This window comes from Melanotaenia boesemani, chromosome 1 (assembly GCF_017639745.1).
Source record: "Melanotaenia boesemani isolate fMelBoe1 chromosome 1, fMelBoe1.pri, whole genome shotgun sequence".
NCBI lineage: Eukaryota > Metazoa > Chordata > Actinopteri > Atheriniformes > Melanotaeniidae > Melanotaenia > Melanotaenia boesemani.
Window position 1 is genome coordinate 3925458 of NC_055682.1, and position 17788 is coordinate 3943245.

General features: G+C 39.2%; 1 protein-coding gene across 1 annotated transcript; it reads right to left on the reverse strand.

The window, feature by feature from the left end:
• Positions 1-1051: 1051 nt before the first annotated feature.
• On the reverse strand, positions 1052-15060 carry LOC121649510 (up-regulator of cell proliferation-like). Its single transcript, XM_042000787.1, has 3 exons — positions 15019-15060; positions 13748-13806; positions 1052-6924 (listed from the first exon to the last, which is right to left on the reverse strand). Exons 1-3 carry the CDS (start codon positions 15051-15053, stop codon positions 2255-2257), a joined length of 4764 nt encoding a protein of 1587 aa, XP_041856721.1. The 5' UTR covers positions 15054-15060; the 3' UTR covers positions 1052-2254.
• Between the last annotated feature and the right edge of the window lie 2728 nt (positions 15061-17788).

Below are 17788 nucleotides of genomic sequence, written 5' to 3' on the forward strand. Positions count from 1 at the left end.
AATGAAAGAGTGAGGCGTTTGTATCTGATAAGAATTATCCAGTATTGGCCTTTAGGTTTTTCTACAATTTGTAGAGTTCCTTCATTTTATTTTGCAGAGCAGGTGTTAAATGTGGTGTATAAAGTCAAATATTTAGGTCATACATATAGAAATGATTTATGAGATGATGATGATGATGAAGATTACCACCATCAGTGCTGTGAACTGTATGCACAAGCAAATATGCTAACACGCAAGTTTTTTATGTGTACAGATGATGTGAAAATAGGTCTTTTTAGAGCACACTGTACTCCTTTCTATGCTCCTCATTTGTGGTGCAATTATAGTAAAGCTACGCTTCAGGTGGCATTTCATGATGCATCAGAATACTGTTTTCACTTCCAAGACGGACGAGTGTAAGCCACATGCTTGGATAAAATAATGTTCCTACCTTTCCGTGCTCTCTACAGACATCTCGGTTCAGAGACAGTTTTTACCTATTTTCCATCAGTCTACCGAACAAAAAATGACCAGTTCATGACTCCTTACACTTTATTAGAACATATCACTCATTTAAGCGCTTTTCACTTTTATGCTTTTTTTATCTTCTTATTTACTTATTATTTACGATCATTGTTGTTTATTTATTTATTTTAAATAGATTTTAATGTATAATTTATTATATGCGTCTTGCGTCTTTGCCTCTGTGTGTTTAATGTTTTCGGAGTGCTTAGAAATTTCATTACACTACTATGTGTAATGACAATAAAGGTTTTGAATTTAATTGAATTTCCTGATTATTGAGGAATCTTATGTATAAATTTATGTTGATTAATGGACTCAAAAAACATATTTGTAAATGTTTTGACTGGGCCAGCACTGAGTGATGCAAAGTGTTCCTGCTGTTTTTGAAGGCAATAGAATAGGTGTCTGTACAGACTGTTCATTTACATGTGTGTTTTTATTGTTTATTATTATTATTATTATTGTTATTATTATTGTTGTTGTTGTTGTTGTTGATATGGATCTGAAATAAAGAGTAAAGTAAAAACTAAACTATAAAGCATTTATTTTCAGAATGTTTATTCAACAAAGAAAAAGTTCATTTAACATACCGTTGCTCATCTGGCTCATTACTGTACTACTTAGCAACTGGAAAATTATATATAAAATAAGACATAGTTGATAAAATGCCATATCTTTGTATATTACAATTATCAGAAAAATCCTTGTTTTCTGGTCTAAACCTCACATAAGCGTCTACAGTAATGTCAGTTATATGAACACGTTTCTTATTCTCTGACTTTGTGTCTCATTACTGTTAAAAAGTAGAACAGGAAACATTTCAAAGTAGTTTTGACATATTTTTAAATTTTACTGACATGGCCTCTGTATTTACATTACTGTCAGTTACCTCTGCAATGCATCAAAATATATTAAAAAAGTACAAAAATCATTTAAACAGGCCACATTATCTGGACATCATTTTCTTTTGCACTTTAAAATGTTATATTTGAAAAAGAGAAATAAACGTTAAGTAATCTAAGTTCATCTTTGTAGTATATAGGCATAAACACATTTTGATTAATGCTGCATTAAATGAATAAAGAAGAAAATATTAGAAATAAGACACTTTAACTACCTTTGTTGTCATGTTTACATGATTTGACAACATTATCTAAGTCTTCATATAACAAGTTACCAAGTTTATACATCAGCTGCGGAGGTTGAATTACTCTGACAGGTTTGGTAGAAAACCTCCTTTACACACTGTATCTGATGTTAAATCTTACTGTCTTCATCACACCATCCATCATAAACGGCCACAAAGAACAAAAATTAAAGAAACTTGAAATAATCTTTGAAAGAAAAAAACATTAAATATAATTTTTTTTCATGTTGTGCTTGCAGTAGATGATCATTTTCACTACCAACAAAACATTTACAGTCTTTAAAAAGAAAATGAAAATAAGAAGTTGTTGAACATGTCCAGCTTCTATTAACTAGAAACACAGTCGAAACCATCTTTACTCTACATTACGTTGTATTTCTGTGTGAATCCAGATTGCTTTGTTTCATTATTTCTAATTAAACCGAAATCTTGTTTTCTTAGATAATTCTTCAGTCAGCTTATAAAATGATCAAACGAGGTATTAATTAAAAACAAGACTGATGTTTTTCCCTAATGTGTGTCGACTTGCATCCTTTTGATTCTGGATTGTGTATTCAGGATTTCTTCGTCTTCTCTTTATTTTAAGGCATTTGCTGACTTCATTCACTTTATGTTGAAAGCATCTTTGAGGCCTTTCATTGCTTGCTCCTTTGTGATGTTCTTCCAGGCCTGTGGAACATCAGCTGGCTCGGATTTAAATTTTTCAGCAAATCTGTCATTATATTTTACCAGAATGTACTTCCAGTAGTCAGAAGCCTCGATGGTGGGGTCTGGAGGAATGTGCCAGTCTGGATAAAACTTGGTGTAGTCTTTGTAAGGATGATATTCTCCTTTAGTGTCTGCATTTCTGAATTTACGATTAGTCTGCACATCAGTTGTACACAGTGTTTCAAGCAGTTTTCTACTGGCATCATAGCGGAATCTACCAAGACCCTGCGGTCTATGCACAGTGGCTCGGTGTTGCTGGTGTTCTTGGCCTCCAGCTTCACAGGGAATTTTACAGAATGGACACTGTTTGCCACAACCAATCACCCTCCTGAAAAGCTCATCCTGTGGTTTGATTGAAAGTTTGTACAGTGTTTCAGAGACATCTTCAGAGCAGGAGAACTGCTTCTCAAGTTGCTCCTGCAGCCTATTTAGAGATGTCAAGAGGCCGTCAATAAATGGATGGCAGGTTGCTTGTATTTGAAACAGGGTAGTTTGTACATCCTCATCTGACAATGAGATGTCTTTAACCAGATGTTCACGCATGTTGCCGATGAGCTTCGTGATGCTTTCGGTGTTATCTGGAAGTAGAACACCATCCTTGCCTTTTGAGGCCATTTTGATTGCTTCTCTGATTTTGTTCAGTATATTCTGCAGACTCCTGTTCTTGAGTTTGGACAGTGTTTTTCCCTCAGACAGTCTTTGAAGGATGTGCTCAAATATCCAGTTTTTAGCATACATTTCATAGTTAGAGATGTACTTTTCAAAACTGTCAAAGTCTTCTTTTTGTAACAACTCTTTCTGAATGTTGTACTGGAAAAAGGAACGTGAACTGTACTCCACTGAAGCGCGATCTTTTAAAATCTCATCCACGATGTCTATTCCCTGAGATCTGTTAACGAAGTTTTTAACAGCAGGTTTGATACAAACCCCAACAAAGTCCTTTGCCTTCTGTTGGCTTTGAGCTTTCTGGTCTATTAATCTCTCTTTATATAGATCAAGGAAACATGACAAGTACTGATCCTTTTTCCTCTCCATCTGAGTGACAGGGGTGTTTTCTGCCAGAAATCTTTTGTGCATTTCAATGAATTTCCTTCTGGCAAAGCCACAAATATGAAGCTTGAGGTCAACTTCAAAGCTGATTTTGCAGTCTTTGCTGTTTTTTTGAAGGATGGCATCAATTTTGTCCAGAAGTTCCTTTGTGTAAAACTCAAAGTAATCTGTGTTTAAGTTCATGATTTCATGTACATATTGTTTGCAGGACTCAATGGCATTATCGGCTGCTGCTTGTAAGTCTCTTTTGATGGCTCTTTTTGAAAACATATTAACTGTAAATCTATGTTTTACGTGCTTTGATGTTGCCTTGAATGGATCCATGCCCATTTTCTCTAGTTCTGGATTTTCCTGTAATTCTTCATTAAATTTCCGATTTCCAAAACTTTTTCTCAACAGGCTCATGATGTTTTCTGTTATATCTTGTTCCTGCAGGCCCTGCTTATCTTCGGTGGCTTTGACCCACATCTTTTCAAACTCGTCTGTCAGCTGTTTGTCAGACAGTTTGTGCTCTTTGCTTTCTCTCAAGAGTTTCATCACCTGCTCTTCAATCATTGCTCTGTATTTCCTCTGAGCTTGCTGAACCTCTTTTAAACTTTGTTGTACTGTAAAGACATTGTCCAACTTTCTACTCATTGAATATTTTATTTCTGCTGCAAGACTTCTGATATTGTTGAAGAAGTCCATTTTATATTTCTCTATCAAATGCACATGTGCGTTTTTCCGTTTGTAATAGTCCCGAAGATTCTGCTGCATTTTCATCTGTTGTTCCTCAATTTTCTTTGCAAGCTCAGACTTTTTTGAATCAACCAGATCATTTGATTTTTGCTCACAATCATAGTCGGCATTGCGGATTTCCACTTCTGCCTCTGACAGCCAGGAGAGAATGGCTCTTCTGAAATCCCATTCCCATTGATTGAACTCTTTGCACAAGTTGTCGTAGGCATTGGCCACAAGAGTGTTTCTGAAACTGAAAATGAAGTTTTCAAATTTCACTGCTCTCCAGAGGCTTCGCATCCATTCAAGAAGGTCTGGGATCTGTGAAATATCAGGCCTTGTTTCTCCTTTCGCTGTTGCCAGAAGATTGTTTTTGAAGTCTGCAACAGCGTCACTGTACCCGGTGTTCACTGGCGCCATCGGTGGGGTTCCATGCCAGAGTCCTGGAATGTACCAGTTGTTTTTATCTATGTCATAGTCCAGAACATCTGTGAATGTTTTAAAAGCAGGCTGCCTTTCCATTTCAGCAGCAATTTGAGTCATTTCATTGAGTTGGTCTAAAAGGTGTCTCCTTTCTACCATGTTCTTGGAATGAGCTGAAACTCCACCAACACTTTGATGTACAAAATGACATTGTGGCTTTTTTCCTATTTCCTTCATTCTCAAAAATGCATGAGTTGCAATTTGCAGGACATCTTTCATTTCTGTGGAGTTCTCCATGGCAATGTTGATAATGGTGACATCGCTTAAACCAATAACAAAGGTTGCCAGCTGGTTGTCATGCTCATAACTGTCAACCTGTTGTGCCAAATGAGGAGATTTTAGACCCTCTGTATCAATGAGAACTATGAAATCATAACTCAGTTCACTTTTGAGCTCCTCTCCAACTCTGAGGAAGACCATGTAGGCTCCTCTTGTACATCTTCCACTGCTGACGGGAAACTGCACACCAAACATGGTGTTGAGCAGTGTTGACTTCCCAGTGCTTTGAACACCAAGCACTGTCAAAACCAACAATCTGCTTTTCCCTGCAACCTTCTTGTGAAGCTCCATCAGCACATCTGACACCCATTGCTCTGGGATGTTGGAAGCATCTCCATCCAGGAGCTCTAAAGGATGTCCATCTAACAGCATTTCAGCTGCTAAACCAGGGAGACAAGATATTTCATCAGAGGAGTTTTTTGACTGCAAGAACTCGTAGATCAGTCCCATCTCTCTCATGTAATGTTCTATTCCCAAAGAGCTCTCCAGCAAAGCTTGATCTAACTCGGCAACACGCTTTGCATCTTCGTTCTTGCACTGCTCTTTGAACTGGTTTCGCAGTGTAGACAGTTTGAGTCGTGAGTGTGTATCGAGCTTGAGTTTCAGCCACTTGAGGAAAAAATCTCTTTTGTCCGTCTCACTGGTAGAAATGTTGTCAGTAAAAATCTTCATTGCTTTTGACATTTTTTTGCCACTTAGTTCCTGTTTGATTTTTTGTTTTTCTTCTTGTAGCTTAGATTTATATTCTTCTAGTCCTGAGTCACCAACATTAATAAATCTACACTCCTCCTTTTCTAATTGTGACAACCTCTTCCAGTTTTGTCCCTGCAGAGACAGTTGTTGCTTCTTGTAGTCTGGGATAGTTCGGACCCCAATTCCTTTCATCATCTGCCCAGCTACCTTCTTTTGTTCATTACTGATACTTTCATCCACAGACAGACCAAGTCCCTCAGCTTGTTCAACCATGTTTTCAATGCTCATCCTGCTAGATGAATCTGTCAGTGAGGTCTTGATGGCTGCAGAGAGTTTCTTTGAAAATGCTGCAACATTTACTCTCTTGTCTTTGGTTAGTACATTGCTTTTTGGTAAATGTAAGCTTTCAAGTGTTGTCTTGACAGACATCATGTCCTCTCTAGCACTTTCATCTTTGTGATTAAAAATGAAAAAGAGTTTTGATTTCATGTCATTTAGAGATGTCAGAATCTTCCGCTCTTGTTCTTCAACTCTGTCCAGGAGAACAAAAGTGGCAGTTGACACTTGAATTAGAAAGCTGAACTGTGCAAGTGATTCACAAATGTCTCCTCTTAAATTGGCAAATGCAACTGGCTCTGGGAATATATCAAGATTTTCTCTCCCACAAGGAAGGTACCAGCAAACCTCTACCAGTCCATTAGCTATTTCCCTCTGAGGTGATCCTCCTTCTGTATCTCTGTGTATGAAGACATTTTGGTTCTGTTGGCCATGGCTCAGAACATGATTCAGCAACTTTGATTTTGATAAGCTGCAGTTTTTCAGTCTCACAAAGGAATAGAATGGCATGCTTGCTTGCACAATGCTGTCTTCAACAAAACCTCTGGATTCAGACAGATCAGACGGACGCCAGTCTTTGACGATGTCTCTCAGACTCCAAAGCATTAGACTACACTGGCTGCTGCCGCCAGAGGGAAGCAACAGTGGAACAGAAAACTGACATAAAGACATTTTGAGGGCCATTTCTTGTTGCAAGTAACTGTCAGCACAAAGGAAGAGTGCTACTATGAGATCAAGAACATTGATGTTATTGTCATTGTTATCTGCAGTGTAAAGGTCTAAATCAAAGAGATCATTGTCATCCTCCTTAGAAGGTAACTGTGTACAGGTTCTGCATTCAGCATTGATCTTTAAAAGATTTCTGAGAAAACACCATGGTATGTCCTCCAGAGATGAAACAGTTCTGTCACATACATTGTCCTTGTTGATCTCCAAGAGAGAACGAAGAGTCAGCTTGTTGGGATAAAACCTCTTCAGTCCAAGTCTCTTCAGAGTGGCCAACAGAGCTGCCAAAAAGCAAGACAGGATTATTTTCATAAGTTATGGACCACTGCATGTTGACGTTTTTGGCCCTCAAAAGCTTTTACTAAGCATCTTTTCATGTGTTATTCTTTTCTAATAAGTTTTTAATTTAATACTGTCTTGGTTGCAAATTTAGAATTGAAATAATGATGGTGTTTCCAGCAAATTAAAGGACAGTGTAAATTTTGTTTTATCATTTATTTCGGACTTGTCATTGTTTGTTCTGGTAAAAGTGGCTTATATATATATATATATGTATATATATATATACATATATATATATGTATATATATATGTATATATCTTAACTGTGTTTGGTGGTGATAGAAATGGTTTTGCTGAGCTGGTAGCTGAGATTTTGGACTTTCTGTGGATACCACGCACGTTTATAGTTACATACAGACCTGATGCTACACCCGGGAATGAGCACTAACATATATGCCTGAGTTGGTGAGTGAGGTTCTGGCTACAAATAGCTGGACTCACCTCAATGTACGGTTTGGGCTCTGGAACCACTGTCCTTGAGAGGGGCTGGATCAGTGGCATTGTCAGCCAGTTTTCCCGGGGCTTTAGCAAAGACCAGTGTAAATCACTGTATATAGATGCTGTTAAACTTAACTGCCGCCCGCTCCTCCAGCTGCTCCGCTCTGTTATTTTTCAACAGCCACAGGCTACACACACACACAAACACACACACACACACACTCACTCACTCTCACATCCAGAAGAAGGAGTCCTATCGGGCCTTTTTGGCCTGTGGGACTCCAGAGGCAGCTGATGGGTATCGGCAGGCCAAGGGGAGCGCAGCTTCGACGGTCGCTAAGGCAAAAACTCGGGAATGGGAGGAGTGTGGAGAGGCCATGGAGAATGACATCCGGATGGCTTTAAGAAGATTCTGGTCCGGCAGCTCAGGAGGGGAAAGCAGTGCTCCATCAACACTGTGTACAGTGGGGATGGCAAGCTGCTGCCCTCGACTCGGGACGTTGTGAGGCGGTGGAGGGAATACTTCGAAGACCTACTCAATCCCACCGACTCGTCTTCCGATGAGGAAGCAGAGTCTGGGAACCCTGGTGTTGGCTCTCCCATTTCTGGGGCTGAGGTCGCTGAGGTGGTTAAAAAGCTCCTTGGTGGCAGGGCCCCAGGGGTGGATGAGGTCCGCCCAGAGTTACTTAGGGCTCTGGATGCTGTAGTGCTGTCCTGGCTGACAAACCTCTGGAGCATCGCATGGACATTGGGGATAGTTCCCCTGGACTGGTAGACTGGGGTGGTGGTCCCCCTCTTCAAAAACGGGGGCCGGAGGGTGTGCTCCAACTACAGGAGGATTACACTCCTTAGCCTCCCTGGTAAGGTCTATTCAGGGGTGCGGGAGAGGAGGTTCTGTTGGATCGTCGAACCTTGGATTGAGGAGGAGCAGTGTGGTTTTCGTCCCGGTCAAGGAACAGTGGACCAGCTCTACACCCTCTTCTGGGTCTTGGAGCGGGCATGGGAGTTTGCTCAACCAGTCTACATGTGCTTTGTGGACTTGGAGAAAGCATTCAGCCATGTCCCCCGAGGACTCCTGTGGGGTATTCTGGGATTATATAGTGCTGGATCCCCTTGTACGAGCTGTCCGGTCCCTGTACAACTGGTGCCAGAGCTTGGTCCGGATTGCCAGCAGGAAATCAGAATCAATTCCAGCGAGGGTTGGAGTCTACATCGGTCTGTTTTGGTGAAGAAGGAGCTAAGCCAAAAGGCATAGCTCTCGATTTACCAGTCGATCTACGTTCCTACCCTCACCTTTGGTCACGATTTGTGGGTAGTGACCGAATGAACTAGGTCGCAAATACAAGCGGCCGAAAGAAGTTTTCTTCGCTGGGTGGCTAGGCTCTCCTTTAGAGATAGGGTGAGAAGCTTGGTGATCCAGGAGGGGCTCAGAGTAGAGTTGCTGCTCCTCTACATCGAGAGGAGCCAGATGAGGTGGCTTGGGTATCTGGTCAGAATGCCTCTTGGACACCTCTCTGGTGAGGTGTTCCGGGGACGTCCCACCAGAAGGAGGCCCTGGGAAAGACCCAGGACACGCTGGACGGACTACATCTCTTGACTGGCCTGGGAACGCCTCAGGATCCTCCCAGATGAGCTGGTGAATGTAGCTGGGGAGAGGGAAGTCTGGGTTTCCCTGCTTAGGCAGCTGCCCCCATGACTCAACTCCAGATAAGCAGCGGAAAATGGATGGATCATGTCATTACAGTGGTCCCTCGCTATATTGCGGTTTGTCTTCTGCGGTCTTGCTGTTTTGTGGATATTTTTTGTATGCAGCACTGCATATTTAAGTATATGTAAATCCTATTTCAACCATTATATGTCCAACTTTTACTGTAGGAATCAGCCAACTGTGCTTTGTTTCTTGATCGGCCAAAGGACTCTGTCCGGAGTCAGTCTACTTCTTATCCTGCTGTCATTTTCTGAAAAAGACAGCAACACCCGGGCCTTCTGGTAAAAACGACATTACAGACAAGGGTGGGGACGCAGCGCCAGCAGAGAAGCTGAGAAGCTGTAGTATATTAGTATACATATATATATATATATATATATATATATATATATATATATATATATATATATATATATATATATATACACTATATACATATATATATATATATATATATATATACGTATATATATAAATAAGTTAACACATTTACTGTTAAACCAAGAGCAAGCAATCTGCCCTTTTCATCCCAGTTATCTCTTTCTCCATATCTCTCTTTCATTTCTGTCTTTTATGTGCTCAGTAAACTCTGATCTCTGTTCTGCAGTTCTCCATCTTTATGCTTTTTGGCTGTTGGCAAAAATGAATTGATGCATTACTGCCACCACATGGTCTGGAGTGTGGACTATAACGTTTCCAAAAGCCGAAAATGTCAAAACATTAGTTTTCCCAGGTTCTGATATTCAGAACCTGGGATTCATCAAAATCTGCTATACAACAACATTTTAAGAGAAATTTTTAAAAGAAAAAAAGCTTGAGCTTGGCGATAAGCCTCACAAACTTTTGGCGAGGCAATTAAAAGGTGAACAGGCAGGGAGAGCCATCTACAAAGTTAAGTCGAACACAGGTGTAATGCTGACAGACTTGCAGGATAATAATGAACGCTTCAGAAAGTTCTATTCTGACATGTATTCTACCAAGACAACAGCCACTCAGGATCATTATGATAATTTCTTCAGATCTCAAGCCCTTCCACAACTGGATGCATCATCAAAGGAATATTTGGACTGGATTTTTTACTGTCTTGGAGATACAAGAAGCCATAAAGGCATTCCCTACCGGAAAGGCTCCTGGCCCAGATGGATATGGCCCTGAATCTTACAAGGCTTTTGGAAACATGTTAGCACCTTTATTATTGTGAATGATTCACCATACTCACTCAAGCAAATCCCTCCCACCTTCCCTAAATGATGCCAATGTTTGTGTTCTCTTAAAAAAAGGGAAAAGATGAAACAGATCCTGGCAATTATAGGCCCATTGCCTTACTAAACTATGATCAGAAAATAATCACAAAGATCCTAGCTACACAATTAGGGAAGAGTATAGTAAGTATTATACATTCAGATCAAACGGGTTTCATCCCAGGTAGATACTCTTTCTGCAACGTTCGCAAAACTCTAAACATTCTTTATGCAGACCATAACAATAAAGAAGGGGGCGCAATACTGTCTTTAGATGCTCATAAAGCCTTTGATACAATAGAGTGGCCATACCTTTTCACAACACTAGAAAAATTTGGTTTTAGCAACAGTTTTATTGATTGGGTCAGAATTTTGTATAAGAGTCCCAAGTCCTCCATACTCACAAACGGGAATAAATCCAAACCGTTTGCATTGCAAAGAAGTGTGCGACAGGGAGACCCTTTGTCCCCCCTTGCTATTTGACATCACACTGGAACCACTTGCGATAGGGATCCGGGCGCACCCAAACATCAAGGGCATCAAACTGGGCAAAACAGAGACCCGTGTGACACTATATGCTGATGATCTCCTTATGTGCCTAGCCAATCCTAAAGCCTCCATCCCTGCTCTCCTGGATTATGTTAACTCATTCAGCATCATCTCTGGTTATACAATAAATTGGGGAAAGAGTGAATTTATGCCTCTAGGGGACAACTTGCCTCAGGAATTCTTGGACACCTTGCCTTTCAGAGTAGTACGTGAGTATTTTAACTACCTTGGGCTAAAATTGACAATAACTCTGCACACCTCTTTAAAGCTAATTTTACCGATTTGGTGGACAAACTTAAGGCCAATATTGACGACTGGAGGACATTACCTCTAACCGTGATTGGACGAGTTAATGCAATCAAAATGGTTAGTTTACCTAGATTCTTGTATTTGTTTCAGAACTTACCCATCTATTTAACCACAAGTTTTTTTTTAAAAAGTTGGACTCTATCACACTACCCTTTGTGTGGGGCTATAAGTCACACAGGATTTCTAAAGCCCACTTGTATAAATCAACAAATGAAGGTGGTCTTGGCCTTCCAAACATCAAGCACTATTATTGGGCAGCTAACTCCAGGGCTCTCACTTATTGGAAACATAGTCCTACAGATGAGGCACAGGAAGGTATCCCCTCCTGGTTACAACTTGAAGCTCCTGTTACTGGTAATAATGATATATCGCTTTGTGCATGGTTATTTTCCAATCCTACATTAGATAAATCAACACAGAAAGGCTTTGTCCTAAATAACTCCCTGCGCATATTACGCCAGATTAAAGTAGCCAATAAACTTCCCAAAGATTCTGTCTATGCTCCCATTTGTCAAAATCCTTTTTTTAAACCCGGGCAGCTGGATGGGACCTTTGCTATTTGGAAAAGGAAAGGTATTGCAACTTTGGCTGACCTGTATATTGATGGTTTCTTTGCTATATTTGCTCAACTACGCAATAAACATTTTTTTCGTTACCTCCAAATTAGGCACTATGTCAAACAAAGGTTTGACCACTTTGAGACTATCCCAAACCCTCATCCTTTTTATGACAATCTACTGCTTGCTCCAGACTCAAAACATTTAATAACTAAATTTGTAGATTGCTTTACTTCCTCTGTCTCCTCAGACTTCTTGAGGCAAGCCTGGGCTAGAGACCTACACTCCGATGTACCAGCACAGCTCTGGGAAAAAGCCTTAGCACTGGTTCACTCTTGTTCCATTAACACCAGCTATCGATTGATACAGTACAAGGTGATCCATAGACTGCATTATTCAAAGACTAAATTGAACAAAATTTTCCCGTCAATATGCCCCCAGTGTGATAAGTGTTCTTCTGCTGAGGGGTCTTTGGGATCTTTTTTGGTTCTGCCCCCAACTGTTTGGCTTCTAGTCTGCAATCTTCCACTGGTTTTCCAAATGTTACTCTAGAGACATTTTGCCTAATCAAAATCTGGCAATATTTGGATGTTCGACAGAGACGCTATGCTACACGTTGGATATGCAAGCGACCCTGCACGTCGGAATGGTGGTTGCTAAGAAGCTTGTGTTACTGGCCAGGAAATCCACCACTCCTCCAACCTTTGACCACTGGCTTAAGGAAATGGTATCTGTAATACAGATGGAGCGGCTTCGTCTAGATAAACCGGACAAACAAAATAGGCATGAGACTATATGGGGACCATTCTTGGCCCAGTGCCGCATTACCACATGATCTGGACTAATGGTCATACTGATCAACCATTCTGCGCTGTATTAATGTATGCATTGTCTGTTGCATGTCTATTTCATTGTCTGGCAGTTTCTGTTGTTGTTCTTGTGATGGTTTCATTTCTTGAATTGTAAGCTAAAAAAATTAATAAATATAATATTAAAAAAATAAATAAATAAATAAAAAAGCTACTTTGTGGGCCACAGCCTTAGCATCAAATCAGCTTTTATCTCTGTACTTGGTAATTTAGTGAGGTCAGTGGGTAGTGGAGCTATGTGTCCTGGTAACCTTATTTTTTCAGGTACCATTTCATTTCTCAAGCATATCTGGGAAATACCAGATGATCATCTTTAAAAAAAAACTTCAGTAGGCTATATGTTGATAACATAAGAACTTAACTTTGGTTTTTGACTCATCTTGAGCACATCATTTGTGGCATGAAGCTAGCATAAAGCCAAGTATACTTTCAGCATGGGGTGGGTGAGGGGGTCCACACCTTCTTGGAAGTTACATAAACGGGGTCCTCAAGGAAAATATGTTGGGAATCACTGATATAGAACATGATAGAGATGATGCAGAACAACATAGAAGTACATTGCATGCTGCATTTACTGACCCATAGACATCTGATGTTTACTAGAACTGTAATGGTACGCCATAGTCATAGTTCAGTATGTACCTTGGTTTTACGGTCCAGTTCTTTTTCGGTACAGTATGGGAACAAATAAAAACCATTAAAACTGTAACTTTGGTGTAAACAGGAACAAGTTTAATGACAAAATGAAACCAAAAACAAAAAACTACTTGCAGTAAATTATTCAATGAAAGATTCTTAAATAATATGGCATAAAGATGTGCACCCCCCCCCCCCCCCCATTTCAGTTATTTTACATGTTTTATTTACTTTACACAATTATTTATTATTCAAGACAAAAGTTGTGAGAAATGATTAATCATGATTATTAGTTTGTAAGTTGTAATTAATCAGATTAAAAATGTTAATCATTTGACGGCCCTAAAACATATGAATATGCATACAGTTCATGTTCAAGCAATGTTTAAATAAAATAACTCGTATTACAAGATTAGGAAATTGTGTATTAGAAAACATTGGAAACTAGAACGTACCTTCAGAGACTTGTTCATTTCTTGCTGCCATGGTCGGATTTCTCCTCTCACTTGAAAACCTAAAGCAATAACAAATATGTTTAGTTTTACAAAAAGCATGTTATTAAAAGGAAACTGCAGTGTAAAACACTAAAGATAAAATTAGCAAATATATAAAAATCTGTAATCGCTGTTTGGTAAATTTGTCTGGGATTTGAAAAAGTTTAGTTTTCTTTTTCTTTTTCTTTTTTCACAATAAAAAAAATAAGACAAGCCCAACACACACACACACACACACACACATATATATATATGTATATATAAAACTGAGATTATTCTGTTTGGTAGCAAAGAGAAGAGGGTCAGCATTGGTAAACACCTGGAGACTCGGGCTCTTAAAATCACCGACCAAGTTGGTAACCTGGGAGTGTTGATAGACACAGATCTGACTTTCAGCAGCCACATCAAAGCTTCACTAAGAAGCTTTTTACCAGCTCAGAAACATCAACAGAATTAAAAGTTTAGTCTCCCAGAAAGACCAGGAGAAACTCATCCATGCATTCATCTCCAGTAGGCTGGATTACTGTAATGGTCTTTTAACAGGACTTCCTAAAAAGAGCATTAAACATCTGCAGCCCATCCAGAACGCTGCTGCTAGAGTTTTAACCAGGACTAAGAGATCTGAACACATCACACCAGTTTTAAAATCTTTACACTGGCTTCCAGTCAGTCACAGAATAGATTTTAAAAGCCTTCTGATTGTTTACATCCCAGAATGGTTTAGGCCCAGAATACATCTGTGATATGTTCAGAGAATATAAACCTAGCAGAGCTCTTAGATCCAAAGACTCTGGTCAATTAGTCCAGACCAGAGTCCAGACCAGAGTCCAGACTAAACATGGAGAAGCAGCATTTAGCTGTTATGCTGCAAACAAGTGGAACAAACTGCCAGTGGAGATTAAACTTTCACCAAATGTAGACATTTTTAAGACATCACATGGAATTTTCCTTTTCTCCTTTGAGCTTCTAAGTCCTGAGGATTAAAAAAAATAATTTTATATGACTTCCATAAAATTTGCTTTTTGGAATTTATTTATTTGCTTCTTCACATTACCCAGTACAGATAAACAAATAGCAGGATCCCAGTATGAGTATACCAAAGTACCATAGACTGGACACAGTTTCATTTAAGCAGCTGTTTATATATAAAATATTTATGCAATCTTGACATATCTAGGTAAAAACCTGCTTAAAAATAATACAGCACTTTCAACATATTTAAAGAAACTTACCTGAAATCTGGAAACAGGAGACTCTGAGACTGCATGTGTTGGCCAGTGTTTATATAGCTGTTGAAATTGAAAGTGACAGAATTTTTAACATTAAACAAAACCAGTTTTCACTTCTCTATTGTCCTCATGTACAAAATGAAATTTAAAGCTGGCTGTTTATTGACCTGCTTGTTTTTGTTTTTAAAGGTAATATCTATACTGTAGTATTCTGTTGCAGAAACTTTATCTTTTATTCAAGGATTTGAACACAGGAGCTGCATTTGTTGAAAAGAAAAAAAAATGCAGGTTTTGTGCAGTTTTCTTCATGAAAGGTAAAAGTATAGTGAATGGCAAAGATGTTGTACTCATTAATCACAGATTTGGACGGTGCAGCATTCTCGCTACCCTTAATTATGGCTGTGGGAGCCAATTCTTGAATTATTTGCTGTAGAAAATCTTTATTAAGAATATTTTATATTTGCTTTATTTAAATTGTAGTCTCATCTTAGTTTTACTGTTGGATTTTGCATAGTTAAATACATTTACCAGATTTGTTCAAACATTTCATCATAACATCTTTTAACATCTCGCAATGAAGTTAAGACGATTTAGACTTTATTTGAACTGTAACTAACTGCTGTAGCTGTAACAGCATTTCAACATTAAACACAAACAATAAACTCTCATATAAAAAATGTAAAAGGAAAAATTAACAAAGGACATCACTGACAGGTATTACTTTATTTGCTGTCATTACATAATCAGTTCCTACACACACTAATTAAAATGGTCAAATCACGTTGTCTAAGGGAATAGAAAATAGACTGAAATGAGGCTTCTCAGCTGCAAACCATCTTTCTTCCAAAGTCTTTAATAAGTACCTTTTATGGCCAAAATTCATGTCAGGCATAAGCTGCGTCTACATGGATCCCCTTTGATCCAATTGAACATCCAGTCTGAATAAAAATGCATCATGTAAACATGTCAGCTTATCCAATCACGCTTGATCGGAAAGAATTTTCAGTTTTATCTAGAGGGGTGGTTTAAACCTTTTCACAATCAGATCAGCAGGAAGAAATAACCATGTATACACTTATTCCGATGTCAGCTGATCCACCATGGTTAGTGTGCACGAGCTGTGTGTTCTTTCAGAGCATGCTTTAACCACATGTGGGGTAATGTGACATTATGAGTTTCAGACTTGAAAAATGGCAGCAGCAAAAGAGAACAGGATTGTAGCAGAAATTTTTGTTAAAACCTGAAAGAGTTAAGGATTATTGAGCATTTTGACAGTTAACCAGAATGATTCTCATCATCAGCAAATTTCTCTTTCACTTCCTCATAGCTGACAAGAATTCTATAGTCACCTCATTTTTGTGGGCGAGAACAAAATGTTTCTACAGACACAAAACATGCTTTGGGTTTTGGTCTGGTTTTTTTTGTTGGATTTTCTTTTTCTGTTCCCTAGTTGCTGTCCTGGTTTCCTGTTTTAGGTTATCCTTTATATCTTAAAAAATGTTATCAAATTATCAGGTTGTGCAGTTTTTAGCCTGTCAACAGCTGTGTGGATGTTTTTCTATATAACATCAGTAGGTAACACGTAGACTCCTAAAGCACTGACAAATTGGGCAGAAACGCACAGCAGTTATCATTAGAGAAAAAAAAATACATGACAAAAGTAACAAAGAAAGACTACGACCACAGAGCATCTGCTACCAGTTCAGTGTCATTCTACAACATTCTAAATTGTCTTGTGATGTTTATATTTACACAAAATTACTTACAAAAACTTAAAAAAAAAACCACCACAAGGTGGCCCAAAATCAGTAGACTCTTCTCCTCTGTTGTCCTCCGGTGGTGGAACGATCTACCAAACTCCGTCTGATCCACAGAGTCCTTATCCACTTTTAAAAGCAAGCTAAAGACTCAGTTGTTTAAGGAGCAGTTCCACACTTAGCTTAACTCTTCTACTCAACAGAATGAGTTTGTCCTGCTTTTTGGCTCAACCAAGTGCTGAAGAAGCTGTGTGCACTTATGCCCAAGTTGATATTGTTTGATGAAATCGTGATGTTTATATTTACACAAAATTACTTACAAAAACTTAAAAAAAAAAAGATTATATGCACTGCCTCTAGCTCTACATGACAGCACCTGGGTCCAACTGGATTCAAAGCAGTCTGACTATCACTTAATGATGACGTCCCATCTTGTTTGAATTCTTGCTTGTGTTGTTCTTCCTCTCAAATGTAAGTCGCTTTGGATAAAAGCGTCTGCTAAATGACTGTAGAATAGAATAGTAGAATAGAGCTGGCAGCTGCCTGGCTCCCTGGGGCCTGAGCCTCATGATCATAGGGCACTCTGGCTACGGCCTCTCTCTGGCATCTTCTGGGCAGATGTGTGGTCGTCCCTGTGGTAGCCTGGCTGGTCTCCCAGGTCTTGGGGCCCCCTAGTTTACCTCTGATCTTGGAAGGGGTTCCATCTGTTGAATGCCCACTGAGTAACCATGGTAACTTGTGCACCAGAACTAGCATGCTCGGTGGGCAGGCTTACGTTCAAGCTTAGCTTAGCTGTGTCTCGAAGGTCTAATAGGCTGACACAGACTCCTAACAGAAAGTTCCACCAGGAAGAATGCTGCACTCCCGCCACTCATTCTTGTATATATATATATAAAAAAAACACTTATCATATCACCACTGTCACTGTCTCGAAAAAGCAATAAATTGGGCAGCGCCAGTGCAACTAAAGAAACGCAACTATACTAATGAAATTAAATGATAAAGAACATGGTATT

Coding starts and splice junctions, on each gene's coding strand:
- LOC121649510 (XM_042000787.1), bottom strand. CDS start 15,053: ATGCAGTCTCAGAGTCTCCTGTTTCCAGATTTCAG. Junction 13,807..15,018: donor CTCCTGTTTCCAGATTTCAG/GTAAGTTTCTTT, acceptor TTATTGCTTTAG/GTTTTCAAGTGAGAGGAGAA. Junction 6,925..13,747: donor AAATGAACAAGTCTCTGAAG/GTACGTTCTAGT, acceptor GCTTTTTGGCAG/CTCTGTTGGCCACTCTGAAG.